The 20,381-nt window shown below is 37.3% G+C and overlaps 2 protein-coding genes and 1 long non-coding RNA gene across 3 annotated transcripts in view; 2 read left to right on the forward strand and 1 right to left on the reverse strand.

Annotated features, from left to right (window-relative positions):
• LOC306988040 overlaps window positions 1–20,381 on the forward strand; it is a 403,025-nt gene that overhangs the window by 62,390 nt on the left and 320,254 nt on the right. The window lies entirely within an intron of this gene.
• Window positions 1,770–4,135, forward strand: LOC306988773 (uncharacterized protein; the record flags this gene model as incomplete). Its single annotated transcript, XM_079593922.1, has 4 exons — window positions 1,770–2,007; window positions 3,105–3,443; window positions 3,690–3,989; window positions 4,113–4,135. The coding sequence occupies 4 exons, from the start codon at window positions 1,770–1,772 to the stop codon at window positions 4,133–4,135; spliced, it is 900 nt and encodes a 299-aa protein (XP_079450048.1).
• Window positions 15,666–20,074, reverse strand: LOC306988038 (uncharacterized protein). Its single transcript, XM_079592742.1, has 3 exons — window positions 18,155–20,074; window positions 17,464–17,539; window positions 15,666–17,267 (listed from the first exon to the last, which is right to left on the reverse strand). The coding sequence occupies exons 1-3, from the start codon at window positions 18,404–18,406 to the stop codon at window positions 17,143–17,145; spliced, it is 453 nt and encodes a 150-aa protein (XP_079448868.1). The 5' UTR covers window positions 18,407–20,074; the 3' UTR covers window positions 15,666–17,142.

A 20,381-nucleotide genomic window follows, 5' to 3' on the forward strand; every position in this document is an offset into this window, starting at 1 on the left:
TCTTATTTGAGATTAAAGTCGATTGAAATCTTTTTTAATGTGGTTATTGATTATGTAAAACGGTTTATCTCATTTTCATCACTTCACATTTATTAAAAGTATTTTAGTGAAGCTTCATCAAACCAACATCGAGTGATTTTAAAGCTTTAATCTGTGAAAAACTGTTCTTCAGGTTTGTTTGGTGAGTTTGTGTCAGTGAAGGAGGGAGATTCAGTCTCTCTAGACTCTGGTCTCACTGAAATGAAGGATGATGATGTGATTCTGTGGAGATTTGGAGATGAAAACACTTTAATAGCAGAAATCAATAAACGGTTCGACAGATTCACTGTATATGAAGATGTTCTTGATGGGAGATTCAGAGACAGACTGAAGCTGGACAATCAAACTGGATCTCTGACCATCACACACACCACAACTGAACACGAAGGAGTTTATAAACTACAGATCAATGGTGTGATCAACAGTTTCGATCTCTCTCTCTACGGTGAGTAAACCTTTTGAGTGATACGGCCCCACATATGACAATTTGAACTGCGGCACAAACAAACATGGCGGCGACCATCTCACATTTTAAATCAAGATGACGGCATGACGGATCGCCATGGAAACAATAAGCGGGAAACGTTATAAAATAAATGCCTTGAAAAAACTCACCCAGTCAGAATCTCGCGTGAAAGGGTTAAATAGCCGATCGGTTTCTCCTGTTTTTAATGACAAAATTATATTAAACCGCTGCAAATACTGCGCATTTAAAACACATTTACAGCGTAACTTTCAGTAATTATAGCGTACCTACAACATGCTAAGTTTTAGAAATAAAGTGGTAATAACCAGAATAATTAACTCATTATTTATACTGTAGGTATTGTAAAACTAAGGGGATCTTATTCTAATATTATGATACAACAATCTTACATTTGAGAGAAATTGAGCGAGAACATACACTGCAAACCTTCTAGTAATAATAATACCAATACATATACGCTTTTTGAAAATTATAGGGTATATCTGTGCATTTATACAGTTTCTTTTAACAAAAGTGCACTGAGAACTAAAACTATTGCAACTTTTGCTGAAATACTGTATAAATATTCTCTTGTTCATGTAGTTACAGGGAAAGTGTGACTTCTGCGACTGAACATTTAAGTGTTGCTTTTACTCTTTTGGTCCATCAAGTTAATAACACTTTATTTTATTTTTTCTCATCTATTCTATATCTATTTAAAAACTGTTTTGGGCATTTGGTTGGTGAGTTTTAAGTTTGTTTTTATGACTTCAGTAGTTTCTGTTCTGGTACCGTGTGATAAATTAGTGGTTAAATTAGTTCGAGAGGATCAACATTCACTGTTATTCTCATATAAATAATTTAACTGTGATTTTACTGTCAGATCAAGTTTGAATTCAGCTCTAAACTAAATTATGGATTGATTAAATTAAATAATATAAACATGAAGCCCAGATAATCTACAGCATTAGTTTTAGTGTGACATTAAACATTAAAGTAAAAGTATATTTTTTTAGTTATTGTTCCATTTATAAATCTATTTCTCTTTTCATTCTTCATATTTTGTCTTTACTGCTGCAGAATATTATTAATGTCACATTTAAATGATTAAAAGTATTTTAGTGAAGCTTCATCAAAACCAACATCAAGAGATTTTAAAGCTTTAATCTGTGAAAAACTCTGTTCTTCAGGAGCGTTTGGTGATTATGAAGTGAAGTCAGCGATGGTGGGAGATTCAGTCTCTCTAAACTCTGGTCTCACTGAAATGAAGGATGATGATGAGATTCAGTGGAGGTTTGGAAACACTTTAATAGCAGAAATCAATGTAACGGCCGACAGATTCACTGTATATGAAGATGTTCTTGATGGGAGATTCAGAGACAGACTGAAGCTGGACAATCAAACTGGATCTCTGACCGTCACACACACCACAACTGAACATGTTGGAGTTTATAAACTACAGATCAACAGTGTGAGAAAGAGTTTCGTTCTCTCTCTCTACAGTGAGTAAACCTTTTGAGTGATACGGTCCCACATATGGGATTCAATGATCAGTGACGTCACATGACTGTCAGAAACTGTTGAGACGATTTGAACTGCGGCGCAAACAAACATGGCGGCGACCATCTCACATTTAAAATCAAGATCATGACCAGCATGACGGATCGCCATTGAAACAATAAGCGGGAAACTTTCTAAAATAAATGCCTTGAAAAAACTCACCCAGTCAGAATCTCGCGTGAAAGGGTTAAATAGCCGATCGGTTTCTCCTGTTTTTAATGACACAATTAAATTAAACTCCATTTTTTCTTTTCATTGTTTATGATATTGTTTATTTCCGTCACTCTAAACTCTGATAGTAATAGTAGTTTATAGTAATCATCAGGATTTTGAAATGTATGTGATGTTTGATAGAGAGCCAACGCAGTGTTGACAGAACGGCTGATATGATGTCACTTCCTGGTTCTAGTAAGAGCTCGAGCTGCTGGAGTTTGCTTGATAACACTTTACATTACAGCCCGCAAATACTGCGCATTTAAAACACATTTACAGCGTAACTTTCAGCAATTATAGTGTACCTAAAACATGTATTTAGGAATACAGGGGTAATAACCAGAAGAATTAACTCATTATTTGGTTACACTTTATTTGAAGGTGTCAATGTTACAGTGTAATTATACATTTAAGTAATATTGATTAACTGCATGTACTATAGGGTTAGGGTAGGAATAGGGTTTGGTTGAGGGTTAGTTGCATGTAATAATGCATAATTTTCTCTTATTACTATGGTAAGTACATGTAGCATATGTATCAAGGACACTGTAAAATAAACTGTTACCTATTATTTATTCTGTAAGTATTGTAAAACTAAGGGCATTAGTTTTAGTGTGATATTAAACATTAAAGTAAAAGTATCTTTTTTAGTTATTGTTCCATATATAAATATATTTCTCTTTTCATTCTTCATCTTTTGTCTTTGTACTACTGCAGAATATTATTAATGTCACATTTAAATGATTAAAAGTATTTTAGTGAAGCTTCATCAAACCAACATCAAGAGATTTTAAAACTTTAATCTGTGAAAAACTCTGTTCTGCAGGAGTGGCTGGTGGTGATCCTACTTATAAAGAAGACCTGGTACTGGTGTCAGTGATGGAGGGAGATTCAGTCTCTCTAAACTCTGGTCTCACTGAAATAAAGGATGATGATGTGATTCAGTGGAGATTTGGAGATGAAAACACTTTAATAGCAGAAATCAATAAACGGTTCGACAGATTCACTGTATATGAAGATGTTCTTGATGGGAGATTCAGAGACAGACTGAAGCTGGACAATCAAACTGGATCTCTGACCGTCACACACACCACAACTGAACATGCTGGAGATTATAAACTACAGACCTTCAGTGAGATCTTGAGATTCAGTCTGTTTGTCTACGGTAAGTTAAATATTTGTTGCACTTGTTTTATATTTTAATCAGCACAAAGACACCATTAATAATTCAAACTCCATTTTGCTTCTGTTGCTTAATAATGATATTTATTTCAAATTTAAATTTCAAACTATTTAATTTTATAAACCATCAAGTGACCATCTAAATCTGTGATGAACCGTGTGTGTGTGTGTGTGTGTGTGTGTGTGTGTGTGCGCGCGTGTGTGTGTGTGTGTGTGTTTGGTAATTCAGTCCTGGTGTCAGTGAAGGTGGGAGATTCAGTCTCTCTAAACTCTGGTCTCACTGAAATGAAGGATGATGATGTGATTCTGTGGAGATTTGGAGATGAAAACACTTTAATAGCAGAAATCAATGTAACGGCCGACAGAATCACTGTATATGAAGATGTTCTTGATGGGAGATTCAAAGACAGACTGAAGCTGGACAATCAAACTGGATCTCTGACCGTCACACACACCACAACTGAACACGAAGGAGTTTATAAACTACAGATCAACAGTGACATCAAGAGATTCATTCTCACTGTCTTTGGTGAGTTCAAAAACGTTTACACTTGTTTTTTAATGACACATATTAAATTAATTCACACACAATTTTGTTTTTGTTATTTTATATTGTTTATTTTAAATGTAAATTTTAAACTATTCAATCTAGTAAACCATTATAAAGTGATTTAACAGTATTAATCTGTGACAAACCCTGTTTCTGTTTGTTCTGTGTGTGTTTGACAGATGAAGTGACGTCAGTGTCAGTGACGGAGGGAGATTCAGTCTCTCTAAACTCTGGTCTCACTGAAATGAAGGATGATGATGTGATTCAGTGGAGATTTGGAGATGAAAACACTTTAATAGCAGAAATCAATAAACCGGCCGACAGAATCACTGTATATGAAGATGTTCTTGATGGGAGATTCAGAGACAGACTGAAGCTGGACAATCAAACTGGATCTCTGACCGTCACAAACACCACAACTGAACATGCTGGATATTATAAACTACAGATGTTTTCAGAAAGTTTCTCATCAAAAGTATTCAATGTTTCTGTCTATGGTGAGTAGAGATAATATTTCTTCTCCTTCAAATATTATTATTTACTATTTACATATTGAATTGTTGAATCGTTTATAGTTTGAGATGACAGACCGTATAAAACTCAATTGGAACCGAATATAATATTGTTGATTAGATTTGATCATATTTCTGTGTATTCACGTGACAATAGTGTTGTCAAAAGACCCGGTACTTCGGTACCATTTCAGTACTAAAAAAATTTAATGGTTACGGTACCAGCTTTTCTTAAGTACCGGTGGTACCGAAGTATCGGGTTAATCCGGTTCTTGATGCGATGTCCGAAAGGTGCACAGTTGCGTCCTCTTCATAAACACACAGCGACCGGCGGCTCTGCTAATGCGGTGGTTCTTAATCCACTTGTTGACCAGAAAGGAGGAATGAATCGTTCACATAGCGCGTTTTTTGCGCGTGCAAATTCGTTTTCCAGGCGCGCCTCTGTTCATGGTTGCATAGCAACGGCAGACGCAACGGGAAAGCACGCGCTTGTGGAAAGGAGAAAGCGGTGCAAACTGCGCTCTCCATGATGACGAGGAAGTATCATCAAATAATTAATTGATTTCTAGCCCTTGCATTAGCTTTACTAGCTACTAGATATATTCATTGAGGTGAGAAATAAAAAGCCGCCCTGTACAGCTATGATCAGCTGTTCGGCCGAGCTTTCCATGTTGTTACGGAAAGGCCGCTGGTTTTTGTCACATGACCTGTTGAGATGCTTCTATTATAAGCCGCGCGTCTACATTTGAAGTAAAAAATTTGCACGCGCATAAAACACGATATGTGAACGGCCCCTAAAGAGGTAGGTGAATTCAGGTAGAGTGGGACATCAGGTTGAGTGGGACACTTAAGCTTTTGGGTACTGTAAAGGGTTAATTTTGTAAGCCAATCACAACAATATTGTTACTGTGTTGTAGCTGAATGTCTATTGAATATGAAAAAAAGGTTGTGATTGGTGTGACATCACAGATGTGGTCCAGTTGTTATTTTTCAAATTGCTTGACTCCTGAGACCTCACGGTAAGCCACCCGGCAAGTGTAAAGCTATTTTAGAATAATAAGGTAGATAATTCTATCACTTATGATGTAACAAAACAACTTTTGCTTTTACATATATTTAGACTGTGTGTATTAGAGATAAATAACAATGAGCATCTAACTGTATAAAATATTTGTGAAAATTAGATTCACAGCACTGTCACACTCAACCTGACAGTGTTAGGTTGAGTGGGACAGTGCTTTTCAGGTTGAGTGGGACAGCTGAGTGGGCTTCCATTGTAAGTTCTCAGACCTTATTGAAGCTGCCGTTCCTCCCCTGCAAACAGTTCAGGGAAGTGACCCCTGTACTGGTTGCAAGGGGGTCTATGGGGATGCAAGTGACCCAAAGGCCAATGAGGAATGGGTGGCTTGCTGCCACTGCCAACGGTGGTATCATGAGTCCTGTGGAGAGCTCAACGGACTTATGGATGACGATGACTTCATCTGTCTTGGATGTGTTCACTGAAGTTGATCAAAGGTGGTAAAAGAATGTAGGCTTAATGAAAGTTCCATTCATTGAATGTAGTGAAGTTTAGAATGTTTTTGCATTAGTTCCAGAAATGAATTTAAAAAAAAATCCTTCCAAGTATTAATTAATTGAAGATCTCCATTGTTGTATTGCGCTTCATAATGCGCCACACATTTTCAATGCATGTATTCTGTTTTTATTTACCTTTTACACAACATCCCAACTTCATTGGAATTGGGTTTGTATTTCTCAGGTTCATTTTAACCATAAAATAGTGTCCCACTTTCCCTAACAAAGTGTCCCACTCAACCTGATTGCTTCCAGTTTGCTGAAGAGGGTGTCAGATGGTGTTTAAAGATGAACAGTTTGTTAATAAATACATAAATTGGGAAAATGTAACCATAGTGGCCTTCATTACAATCTATTTAAACAAAACACATACAATTTTAATACATTCTAACTGATTTAGGTTGTTTAAAATTCCATTTACCAAAAAGTGTCCCACTTTACCTGACTTCACCCCTATCGTGTGCGGTTGTATCTAGTTTAAAAGGCCTTTTAAAATTAAATATGAACGCATTTTGGATTAAATTAAGGTCAGTCAAGTCAAATAAAACACGTTTTATCTCCTGTTTAGTTGGTAACACTACAATAAGATACCATTCATTAACATTACTTAATGCCTTATCTAACCAACACATTGAGTGAACAATATATTTTTACAACATTAATGTATGTTTGTGAATGTTATTTAATACAAACACTTGATTGTTCATGAACAGATACAACTTTTGATTTTAAAAATGTATTAGGCTACATTTTTAAATTACCCCAAGGATAATAATTGCTTCAGTGTATATAACTATTGTTAGGTCATTTGATCTAATGTTATCTAACAAATGGATATACACTTTATATGCAAATTTAATCTAAATTAGCTTTGGTACCGAGAACCGTGGATTTTCACTGGTATCGGTACCGAATACTGAAATTTTGGTACAGTGACAACACTAATTCATAAATATTAGTTGATGTCAGCGCTGATATTAGTGTTTATTGACTGATCTGATCTCAGTCTGATGTGTTTATTCCTCAGACTCTGTCCACTGTTGTGGTCCTACTGAAGCTGTGATCCGATTGGTCCTCTCTGCTCTGGTGGGCGTGGCTACTGTCAGTATTGTGGTTTATGACATCAGATCCAGAAGAGCTGAACAAGATCAAGCACATATTCACACATCAGGTACATGACTGATGATGTCATTCTCACAAACTGATTTTGCATATATTAATGTATGTCAGATATATTTATGCCTTAATGTGTTCATATTTTTCAGGAAGTATCGAAATCTAAAGCAGAACGCTGAACTTTAAAGGTTCTTCAAGTGTGTTTTTGTCATAATTAATACTGAATATTTGAGCTTGATTATTTTTGGATTTTTAAAAAAATCTTGTGTTAGTCTTTATGGTTTATATTTTTCTCAGATAGAAAATAAAGAGACACAGATCTCACTTTACTACTGCTGTATATTTGCTGTATGTATTTTCTTGCCTTTATCAATAAAGTTTCTCACTCTGAGGTTCAAGAGTCTCTCCATGTTTTATTACATTTATTATGTTGAGCGCCTCCTGGAGGAATACAGACTTTATATATAGTTTAAAGATTTCAGAAGTGTGGAGCATATAAAGCTTTACATTATTAAAATATTATTTGAAACATTATTTGTAAATGTTTACATTATTATTATCTCAATTTATTTTAACACAATAATAAACAAACAACTTTCCCAGCTTCTGCTGTAACATGAGAAATCACTGATTTGGGACACATAATATAATTTGAGATCACAGTGAAATACATAAACAACATATCGATGCTCCATTTCCTCCAACAGGGAACGATAAAGTCTTTAAATCTCTAGTGTGATTTGTCTCTGGTCTCGTCTGAGGAGCAACTCCTCCATCTAGTGGCTCACCCTGAACTCACATGTTATCAGGAGTTATTTACTCAGTCTCTGTAATGAGATCCAGTGATTGTGTCGTTACTCAAGAAAGCCTCTAGATGGCGCTGTGTTCAGTATTATGACGAATACTGTGAAACGAGGGAAACACTTTACTTGAAATATCAAAAAATTCTTAAATCAAGATGCATTAACTAAACGGTAACACTTTACTTGGAGTTGTGCATAAGACTGACATGACACACATCATGAATATGAAGGAGGTTTTATTTGGCAACTGTCGTTAAGTGTCCTTCGCTCAATTATGAAATTTTAATGCAAAATAGGACATTGTTTGAGATGTCTTTGTTATGACAACTTGACAAACCAATAGACACATAGTTCGTATACATGGTTCACAGTGTTATTTGATAGTTTTGTTGTTGTTATCAAAGACAAACTCACTTCTATTAAACAAAGAAACATTTTTTTAGCATTTTTTACAGTAAAACATTTATTTACCATCATCGGTACCCACCACCATCAGCAGTTTTACATTACACGGTATTTGCAAATGACCACCCCTTGTCCAAAACTGTTATGAATTATGAGTTATGACTGCTGCGTATTTACACTTGACTGAACATTGGTCTGTGCTTCACCCGCTCTGCGCTGTCTAGCAGATTTAACTCTTCACAGCTAAATAAAGCCGGCTGGGTGCAGAATAATATTTAATATTTCTGTAATAATTTTTCTGTGAAACGCGTTAAGTTGCATAGAAGAAAGCCCAATCTAGGACCTGCCCTGTATAAGAAGCAGTGCAGAGCCATAGGACTATTGTTTTGTTGAACAGACCTGAGGAATTACTGATGACGTCACAGGCTCAGATTTGCTCGACCAATCGGCTGAAAGTGGCGTCTCATGAACGCCCACGTGTGCAAAACGGATTTTGAAGTCATTTATCCCTTTTTGACCTGTGAAAAAACTAATAAAGGCACGTTTTCGTTTTTGCTCATTTAATTTAAAATTGAAAAACAAACTATCAAAAAGTACACGGACCTCTAAGGCCGCTTGAAGCCTTGTTTATACTTTCGCCTGGCTCCGCAGACTGCGCGCGCACCTCCCCAAACGGATGAGACGTTTATACTCGACGCGCTCGCCATTGTACTATTCTGTGAAACGTCAGGGGGCGACTCGAGTAATTGTCTTCTTAACCATCAGGAATCAACGGTGAGAAGAGTCGGTCACACTTTATTTTGATGGTCCCTTTTGAACATTCTGTAGACTATAAGTAACTTTGCAACTACATGGCAACTAATTATTACTTGTGACATTAGAACAAAATATGTTGATATAAAAACATGTAGGCTATATAACTTAATTAATAATCTCTTAAACACATAAAAACTATACTCTCCCATCTTTATTTATCCTTATTTATTTTTATATATATTTTTTCTGTTGCTTGATTATTTGTAAAGCGTCTGAGTTTCCCTGTAAAGCGCTATAAAAAACCTATGTATTATTATTATTATTATTAAATATTTTCTAATTTCACTAAACATTTCATTAAGTTTCGTGGAGATTTTATAACACTTGGACCTTTATTTTGATTAAAATGGCTTATGTCTGCTATCGGCTCATTTTGTAAATGTAAGCAACTAATTTAAGACACACAAACTGAGTGCCGGTGCGATGAGACTTACATGCTCGGCCAGATTCAGCTCGACATTCAAGTCATTAAACATTTTCAATGTTTAATATACTGTAAAGCTGCTGCTTTAAAGTAATACATATTGTATAATCTATTATATATTATTTAGAGGTGTAAAGAGTACTTAAACCATACTTGAATAAAAGTACATACCTTACAGCAAACAAATTACTCCATTACAAGTTACAAGTAACCAATTCCAATACGACTTGAGTAAGTCTTCGAGCATCTGATGTTAGCAGTAGTTCAGTAGTTACTAATTACATTTATTCAAATTCTTTACAGCACTGATACTATAGATCTGAGGATGTCCTAAAATTTACACAGTTTTTATGATGTTGAGTTTTTGTATTTCTACTGTGGTTTGTGGGTGTGGGGGACAGGTTGAGCATTTCTTTTATTTATTTTGTTTTGTATATTGTAGTGTATGTTTGTTTTGTAAGGTTGTGTTTTGTGTTGTATTATTATTCTGTAATTCATAATACTAAATTTGCTCATGGTTTCTGAATAATGTTCTCAAAACATTATCAGTTCTCATGATGAATTTGCAGCAATTTCTTTCATTAATTTTGATGTCATTTTCATCAGGGTTGTTTTACTCCTCTGACTCTTTGTGTTTGTGTTGCAGGAATCTGAGGTGACGTGATTTACACGTTTCACAGAACAATCATTAAACTCTGTGACTCCGTTTCTCACAAATGATGATCTGATCACAACAACTGCATCTGTCTTTACACTATTACCGTTTCAAAAATAATTAATTTGTTTTGCCGTTTATACTTCCTCCAAGTGATCTTTAATGAGTAATACTGTCTAATACTGTAGATTATCAAAGAATGCTTTAATTATTTGGTGTCACGTTTATTTCTCTGTATGTCTCTGCCTGTCCTCATGAATTAAGTTTTATCACTGAGATTCAAGAGTCTCTAATTATTTTATTAAATTTAATATGTCACACCCACAGTTACCATAAATAAGGGTGAGGTTGCCAAATCAGCAGGTTGGGCCAGAGGACAGACTGACCAGATCTGAGAACCCATCCACATTACTGCGTTTTCGTTTAGAAACGGAGATCTTTTGCTAAGTTTGTACCTCCCGTCCAGACTACAACGGCAAAAAAGAAGACCTAAAACGGAGAAGTTTAGAAACGCTGCCGACCCCGTTTAGTGTTTTGAATCTCCGGAGGGCGTTTTAGTGAAGACGGTCAAAACGGAGGACAATAGAAACGATGACGCAGAGGCTCACGCTCGGCTCTATGATTGGGTGTCATCAGTCATGGCGTATCCTTCCCTGATTCGTCAGCCACCCATCACATGACCCGTCCCCGGGAAGAAAACATACAAAAACAGCCTGGACTACGTAACGTTCGTGACTGCAACATGGATAACGCATTACAATTACAAGCGTTACTGACGTTGATGTCTTTGCTAGAAGCTGTTGTGCACCGCCTGCCCAGTGTTGATCAATGGTCACGTAATCCACGTTTTCAGTCGTTTTAATGTGGACGGAGATCAATTCTAATACGCAGCTAAAACGCTGGTGTGGATGGAGATCGTATTCGTTTTAATTCTCCGTTTCTAAACTAAAGCGCAGTAGTGTGGATGAGGCCTGAGAACCCTGTCTGAGTGGGCCAGAACGGGACCGCCATCATCAGATGTCTCACTTCGTCCGTCTGTACTCTGAGCAGAACCGCTGAGAGCAGTCAGATCAGCGAAGGCATAAAGGCTGGTCCTGGGTCACTCCTGTGCCAGAGCATCCTCTCCCAGAGGCAACGAAGGAGACCGGGAGAACCAGAGCGGGCAATGCGTAGTCATGCTCGAAGCAAACAGATCCACTTCCACTCGGCCGAACCTCTGCCACACGAGGCTTGCCACTTGAGGGTGTAGTGCTCTTGGTCTGTGCCCGAAGGAGGACACGCCTCGCCAGCCTGCACACACACTTATAGCGCACGATAACACATGCAGCACTTAAATGCAGCCAGTCGTGTGAAGCGAGTGTTGGTAGCATAGACAAGCATGAATCACATGAAGTGATGCTGACCATGGTGAGAGAGCTGAGCCAGTTTTCTTAAACCCAATCCTCACTATCATGCAGAGAGAGATGGGAAAACCCCGTCAGCTGACTCTATAACCCAAGCCAGTTGGCCTAGCACTAAAACAGCTTGCCATACGGATTTACTCTTACATGTGCACTCATTCACACAATATTGTTCAGCTCAACATTTCCAGTTGGGCTGACAAGAGTAGAGTAATTAGTCATGCTAAATAGTGTTGGTAGCATGAAGTGCCACAAACCTGTAATGTTTTTTTCTCTTTGTTTATCTACAGAAATGTGGTTTGATCTGCTGGGGGGATAAACAGCTTCTGCTGGATGTTTGTGGTCATTGTGTGTGTCAGAGTTTGTGGCTGAAGCATTTTTCCCCCAGATAGTATGATAAACTCCTGCACGTGCGCTTTAAGAGTGCATGCTTTCACTGCGTGATATTATAATGCACAGCTTATATAATAAGCTTATAATTGTCTGTTTCTATTGATTGCATCTGCAACCTAGTTATACACATATCTATATCTGCAATGGACATTAACGGATTATTTCCAAAGCATTTAGTTTATCATTAATGTGATAATTCTGCATATGGATATTGGATAATTCATATTGAGTTATACATAAAATAAACGAACAAGCACATTTTAACCTCTGAAAGTTTATCGTCTATCTGTCTGTAATTTAACCCTCTGGGGTCTGAGGGTTTTTTGGGGCCCTTGAGATGTTTTGACATGCCCTGACATTTGTGCTTATTTCAGCTACTTACAACATACCTTTGGCCAACTCATAATTATGCTGTATTCAGCACAAACTCTGCTACAATAATATGTGAGCAAAATGGAAGTTAAATGTTTGCATTTTATAGAAAAAAAAAATGTATGCGTGGTTAGTAAATTTTGGGGAAAAAATTGTCACTGCAATGAGCCCATATAACGCATACTGAATAGTTTGGCACAATACTTTTGAGTTACCATTCTTGTAGGCTAGAATGTTTACTACAAAATGATGTGAAAATCATTCTGATCACTCTTTCACAAAACAACAATATAACGATTTAAACTTAAGTCAGTTTTTGTGTCAGCACTGCTGTATGCGTAGGCATGTTGATGGCCATGAATATGAATGTGGGAAGACAATAGACACTCCCCCAATGGCTAATGCCCTATCACGGTGCTGTGAGGCAGAGAGGAGAATCTGAGAATGAGAAGAGATTCAAAGGTTTTGTTTTTCAATCTGTTTTATTGTAATTCCTCTATGTGGAGGAACTAAATGTTGTGCCTCATAAGACCACAGTGCTACCGTACATATATAAACATATAGTACCAGTCAAACGTTTGGACACGTTACCATTTTTTATATTTTTGGAAGGCTGTGTTTATTTGATTAAAACAAATACAGAAACAACAGTAATATTGTGAAATATCACAATTTAAAATAATGATTTTCTATTTTAATATACTTTAAAATATAATTTATTTATACAAGCTGAATTTTCAGCATCATTACTCCAGTCTTCAGTGTCACATGATCCTTCAGAAATCAGTATAATATCCTGATATGATAATCAGGTATTATTCAATGTTCGAAACCGTTGTGCTGCTTAATATTTTTTTATAACCTGTGATACTTTTTTCAGGATTCACTGATTAAAAAGAACAGCATTTATTCAAAATAAAATATCTTTCCTAACATTATAAGTCATTACTATCACTTAACACATCCTTTCAAAAAAAGAAAGAAAGGTAGTGTATACTGTTACAAAATATTTTAAATAAATGCTGTTCTTTAATATTTTTTTATTCATCAAAGAATCCTGAAAAAACTATCACAGGTTATAAAAAATAATAAGCAACAACTGTTTCCAACACTGATTTTAAAAAAAAAATCATATCAGAAGGATCATGTGACATTGAAGATTGAAGGCTATTTTTACAGTTAGGCTATTTTAAATTGTAATACTATTTTACAATATCACTGTTTTTTTCTGCATTTTCTTATCAAATAAATGCAGAGTTGATGAGCATAAGAGACTTCTTCTAAAAACATAAAAACATTTTGCAAACTTTTGACAGATACCTATATAAAATTCTACATTTACCTATATAACCTATATAGACATAACCTATATATAACTGTATAAGCTGCTAAATAACCGGATTGCCGCCAGTAGTCTCTGATTGAGCGGACCTTCACCATGGCCATGTAAAACAGCAGCCGAATATAACGGTACATCTCACTGATGCTGACATCTGTCCATTTATATTTGCAGCCCTTTGCAGTTGCCTTGGCAGCCTGAGCATTGGTGTTGTGGCACAGAGTTGACACAGCACTTTCTGAAAAAAATAGTTTGAAAAGACTCATGGGCGAATGTGAGTCAACAGAGCTCAGTTGCGGTCCAGTTTCCCGTGCGGGCAGGAATCGCACAGTCTGTGCAACCATGTCCACATCAGTCTCGGTTTTCCACGACAGGGTGGACTTGGACCTGTTGCTTGCCTGCTTGTTTGCCTTGGCTCTCTTCGGGACAGATGCTTGGACATGTTCATCGTCACATCTGTTGCTAACACAATCAAAGAAACTGTATTATTATCATTATCAATCACTAATGGCCATGGATTAAAAAAAAGACAACAGTTTTTGTCATTTCACAAGAATATAGGTAGGCCCTACTTGTATATTATGACGATGTAAACACAATTACATTTCATCAGTAAAATATTACGTCTGTGCACGGTTCTCGATGCGCACTGAGACCTGAACGACACCTGCGCAGGTGCCCCTCTGTGGTGCTGGAGGAGGAGAGCGTGATGCAGACACATTCCTAAAAAAAAATTAAAAACCTGTTAGCATACATTATCCAAAGATGGGCAATTAATGGGTATGGACGCACAATGCATGTATATATCTGTTGATGGGCCATAGGACGGAGAAATATCTATTTATGGGCCATAGACCACGTCACCGCGAGTATCTGTTGATGGGCCATACAGACCGCATGCATTTAGAACATTTCAAACATTTACACCTGTATTCACAATCATCTGTGCATAAGGCAATATTTTAGCAAGATAAGTGTCATAGGCTAATCAAAACCGAACATTTATATATAAAAAATATGATGTCTACTGTCTAGTATTTAGACAGTATCATATTTTACCGGAGGCTGAAATATATTTGCACTAAATCATATTTACACCTAAGCAGATATTCGCAAATAAGCTACATTACGCATAAGTCAGTATTTTTAGCATGATAATCAGTGTCATAAGCTAATCAAAACGGAGTGAAATATATATACAAATATGTTTAGAGAGTAATACCACATTGAAACAGTTTACACGACCATATAGTATATTATGGCATATACACGAATGTTAGCCCGGATATTGTAAGGCAATTTTTCCTGTAAGATGTCAAAAGCTAACCAAAACTAAGCAAAATATAGTCTGAAAATTAATATGAGTTCTATATAATCAGAAAAAGAATGATATAACACTAAACAACTTACTCCGAACTTGTATCCTCGGCGGGAAGTTCGCTCTTGAAAATGCAGCCGTTCGTCGTCTTGATTGCAATCTTCTTCCTCTGAGGAAAAGGTGAATTCTTCCTCGCTGTCCAGAATCATCTGAAGGGCGACTTTACTGGAGAAGCGTGCCATCCTCAAAACGTGATGAACTATCAGTGAATCTGACGAAGAAACTGCGTGTTTTCATGGCATTGATCGCGGGCATGTGCGATGCATATAGATCACCTAAACTATTACCATGTGAATAGCGCCGGGGGCGTGGCGGCCTCAGCTCATTAAAAATAATGAAGGGAGAACGAAAAACTGTGCCTCTCCTTGGTTTCAAACGGATTACATAAACTGAGAATATTTGTTTTTATAGGGATGGCGAAAACAAAAAAAATGTCTTGACCGAGCACTGAGCCTCATTAGCCGGTTAACCGATTAGTTTAAAATATTTCGAGCCGCGCCTGCAATTTCGCAGCTCTGTCGCGTCTCTCTGCCGCTCTGCCTCCCGCTCTCTCTCTCACACACACACACGTCACTTTTTCCCCTACAGCGCGAAACATGAATCCCGCAAACGCAGCGCCGAGGAGCTTGTATGTAATCGGAGGACAAATGGCTCCTTAGTTTTGAAATTGATTGGGTACAAGGTGATCGCGTTGAAAATAAAGGCATTTGTCTAGCTTTAGAAGCTCATTTGAAACATTGCCGCGGCTCATTTAAGAAAATGACAGCTCCGAAGAGGCTTGCGGGTGTCGCGTTTTCAGGTGATACATCATAGTTGATGTGCTATTACTGTATTTAACCCCCTGGGGTCTGAGGGGTTTTTGGGGCCCTTGAGAGGTTTTGACATGCCCTGACATTTGTGCTTATTTCAGCTACTTACAACATACCTTTGGCCAACACATAATTATGCTGTATTGCAGCACAAACTCTGCTACAATAATATGTGAGCAAAATCGAAGTTACATGTTTGCATTTTATAGAAAAAAAATATTATGCGTGGTTAGTAAGTTTTGGGAAAAAATGTGTCACTGCAATGAGCTCATATAACTCATAGTGAATAGTTTGGCACAAGACTTTTGAGTTACCATTCTTGTAGGCTAGAATGTTTACTACAAAATGATGTGAAAATCATTCTGATCACTCTTTCACAAAACAACAATATAATGATTTAAACTTTGCAAGTCAGTTTTTGTGCCAGCACTGCTGTATGCGTAGGGGTGTTGATGGCCATGAATATGAATGAGGGGAGACAATAGACACTCCCCCAATGGCTAATGCCCCATCACAGTGCTGTGAGGCAGAGAGGAGAATCTGAGAATGAGAGGAGATTCAAAGGTTTTGTTTTTTAATCTGTTTTTATTGTAATTCCTCTATGTGGAGGAACTAAATGTTGTGCCTCACAAGACCACAGTGCTACCGTACATATATAAACATATAGTACCAATCAAACGTTTGGACACATTACCATTTTTAATATTTTTAATATTTTTGGAAGATGGCTGCATTTATTTGATAAAAAATACAGAAACAACAGTAATATTGTGAAATATTATTACAATTTAACATAATGATTTTCTATTTTAATATACTTTAAAATATAATTTATTTCTTTGATCAAAGCTGAATTTTCAGCATCCTTACTCCAGTCTTCAGTGTCACATGATCCTTCAGAAATCATTCTAATATCATGATTTGATAATCAGGTATTATCAATGTTGGAAAAACAGTTATTATTATTATTATTAAAAAGAAAAGCATTTATTCAAAATAGAAATCTTTCCTAACTATATACTTTAACACATCCTTTAAAAAAAAGAAAGAAAGGTAGTGTATACTGTTACAAACAGACTCATGGGCGAATGTGAGTAAACAGAGGTCACTTGCGGTCCAGTTTCCCGGGCAGGAATCACGCAGTCTGTGCAACCATGTCAACATCAGTCTCGGTTTTCCATGACAGGGTGGACTTGGACCTGTTGCTTGTTTGCCATGGCTCTCTTCGGGACCGGTGCTTGGACATGTTCATTGTCACATCTGTTGATAACACAATCAAAGTAACTGTATTATTATCGCTATCAATCACTATGGCCATGGATTAAGAAAAAGACAACCGATTTTGTAATTTCACACAAGAATAGGTAGGCCCTACTTGTATATTATGACCAGTATATTATGTATATTGTAAACACAATTACATTTCATCAGTAAAATATTATGTCTGTGCACTTACCATCATTCTCGATTGAGACCTGAACGACACCTGCTGTCCCTCTGCTGGAGAAGGAGAGTGTGATGCAAACACATTCCTAAAAAAATAAAAACAACTGTGTTAGCATACATTATCCAAAGATGGGCGATTAATGGGTATGGACGCACAATGCATGTAGTCTATATATCTGTGGATGGGCCATAGGACGGAGAAATATCTATTTATGGGCCATAGATCGCGAGCTGTTGATGGCCATTATCTGCGCACGCATTTACAGCATTTCAAACATTTACACCTGTATTCACAATCATCTGTGGCAATATTTTAGCGTGTGTCATAGGCTAACCAAAACCGAACATTTATATATAAAAATATAATGTCTAGTATTTAGACAGTAGGCTATCACATTTTACCGGAGGCTGAAATATATTTGCACGAAATCATATTTACAAGCAGATATTCGCAAAAGTCAGTATTTTTAGCATGATAATCAGTGTCATAAGCTAATCAAAACGGATTGAAATATAATACAAATATGTTTAGAGAGTAATATCACATTGAAACACGACCATATACGAATGTTAGGGATATTGTAAGGCAATCTTTCCTGTAATATGTCAAAAGCTAACCAAAACTAAGCAAAATATAGTCTGAAAATTCACATGAGTTCTATATAATCAGAAAAGAATTATATAAACACTAAACAACTTACTCGAACTTGTATCTTCTGTGGGATCAATTCGCTCTTGAAAATGCAGCCGTTCTCCGTCTGAGATGCAACCGTTTCTCTGAGGAAAAGGTGAATTCTTCCTCGCTGTCCATAATCATCTGAAGGACGACTATACCGGAGAAGCGTGCCATCCTCAAAACGCGATGAACTATCCGTGAATCTGACGAGAAACTGCGTGATGGCATTGATCGGAGGGCGTGTGCGAGGCGTATAGATCACCTCAACTATTAGCATGTGAATAGCGCCGGGGGGCGTGGCGGCATCAGCTCATTAAAAATAATGAAGAGAGAACGAAAAAATGCGCCTCTCCTTGGTTTCAAACGGATTACATAAACTAAGAATATGTGTTTTTTAATATAAATTACTTCATTTAAAAGAAGAGAATTCTAGCTTCATAAAGACAAATGTCTCGTTCCTGAGTGACAAGTATTCGCTGAGTTACAGTTCATTTTCAGACGCGTTTCAGAATGGACTTCCCTGACAGAGAGAAGGCAGAACTCGCATCATGTTTATTTTTCTTTATTTGGCGAAAGACACAACACTTTGTTTTTATTGTGAGTATACACAAAAAAAATAGAAACTTAACTGGATCGAATGATGTAAAACACTTAAATGTAAGATCAAAACCAACAGAGTATTTTGAATATCTTTTGCACTGATAAGAAAAAAAGCGAGTAGATCACGCCGGCGTGATTGCCGACCCCAGGGGGTTAAGCACTGTATCACACAAGTTGCAACTTACATCTGTGTCATTCTGTTTGGTGAAATGGTCCCACACACTACTCTTCTCTGCACGCTTCCTCCTGTCGTCTGCCCTGGCTCTAACCTCGAGTGTGTTAGCCTGTAGCCTTTACTTTTCGCAAACCTTGTGAGCACGCGAACCCAAACGCTGTGACCTCGCGCCAAATGTTTGTATTGGTTTATTAAGTACAAACAGGCGAGTTATGAAAAATTGAGTGAGGGATTTGTTCACTTCACACAAAAAGATTTTGGAATGAGATGGCTAACTGTAGTAGCGTTTAGTCCACTGTCTATAATAGCCTAATTTAGAGATAACTTTTTTTTTTTTTTTTTACCGACTACCGACAACTTTGATCGGTTAAAGTTGATACGGTCAACCATCGGTCAAACGGTCATCGGTTAACATCCCTAGTTTTTTATATAAACTACTTAATTTAAAAGAAGAGAATTCTAGCTTCAAAAAGACAAATCTCTCGTTCCTGAGTGACAAGTATTCGCTGAGTTAGTTAATTTTCGGACGCGTTTCAGAATGGACTTCACTGACAGAGAGAAGGCAGAACTCGCATCATGTTTATTTTCTTTATTTGGCGACAAAAAAAATAGAAACTTAACTGGATCGAATGATGTAAAGTAGTAATGGGCGATATAAACGATACAAAATTGGCCTACGATAGAGATTTTAATTCTATTGCACTATCGCGATAATGCATGTTGATGACGCAATCTACCCGCAAAATTTAGAGCCACGAGCTGCAACCGGCTGAAACTAATCATATTCGTCGTCATCTTGTGTAAACATGGCTGAAAGCGAAACGGAGGAGCTGGTGAAAAAGATCGGTGCAACATCCATTATTTGGACTTGGTTCGGATTTAAGCCGTCTGACGAGCAGCAGCAAACAGACTATAGCTACAGACGGTGTATGTAGTGAGGTCCAATCTATACAGAGTGCATGGGGCAACAGTTCGGTAACACACACGACTAATCTGTTCTACCACCTCAAAACGAAACATGTCACTGAATACCAGCACGCATTCACAAAATAGTGGTGTAAACACAAAATCTCTGTGTGTGTGCCCTAGGGCTGAACGATATTCTGTTTTAACATCGACATCGCGATGTGCGAGTGAGCGATAGTCACATCGCCGGAACATGCGATGTGAAGGGTATAGCACAGTAGCACCAGCGGGAGATATTACATGCGCTTCATGAGGCACGCGCACCACGGTCTCGTGCTCTCTCTCCCTCCCTGCCGTGCACGCGCTGCGCGGTTTGGAGCACAGTCTCAGTCTCGCGGGCGCGCTCGCTCTAGATTCCAGAGATTTTAACTAATTTGCGGGCATCAGTGAGCCGCTATCAACATGTGAGAGACTGCCGGAACTTCCGGGAGACTTGGGATGTCTGTATTTCTATACTGAAATAATATCGGCATTATAATTATTAATTTTTCATATTTTGGTGCCCCCTCAG

Source organism: Phoxinus phoxinus (assembly GCF_949152265.1).
Source record: "Phoxinus phoxinus genome assembly, chromosome: 20".
Lineage (NCBI taxonomy): Eukaryota > Metazoa > Chordata > Actinopteri > Cypriniformes > Leuciscidae > Phoxinus > Phoxinus phoxinus.

What these genes read in the sequence shown, in the direction of transcription:
- LOC306988038 (XM_079592742.1), bottom strand. Translation starts at nt 18,406, where the DNA reads ATGCTAATAGTTGAGGTGATCTATACGCCTCGCACACGCCCTCCGATC. An exon ending in CACAGAAGATACAAGTTCGA is followed by an intron (nt 17,540 to 18,154) that starts GTAAGTTGTTTA and finishes TTATTTTTTTAG; the next exon opens with GAATGTGTTTGCATCACACT. An exon ending in GGTCTCAATCGAGAATGATG is followed by an intron (nt 17,268 to 17,463) that starts GTAAGTGCACAG and finishes TGTTATCAACAG; the next exon opens with ATGTGACAATGAACATGTCC.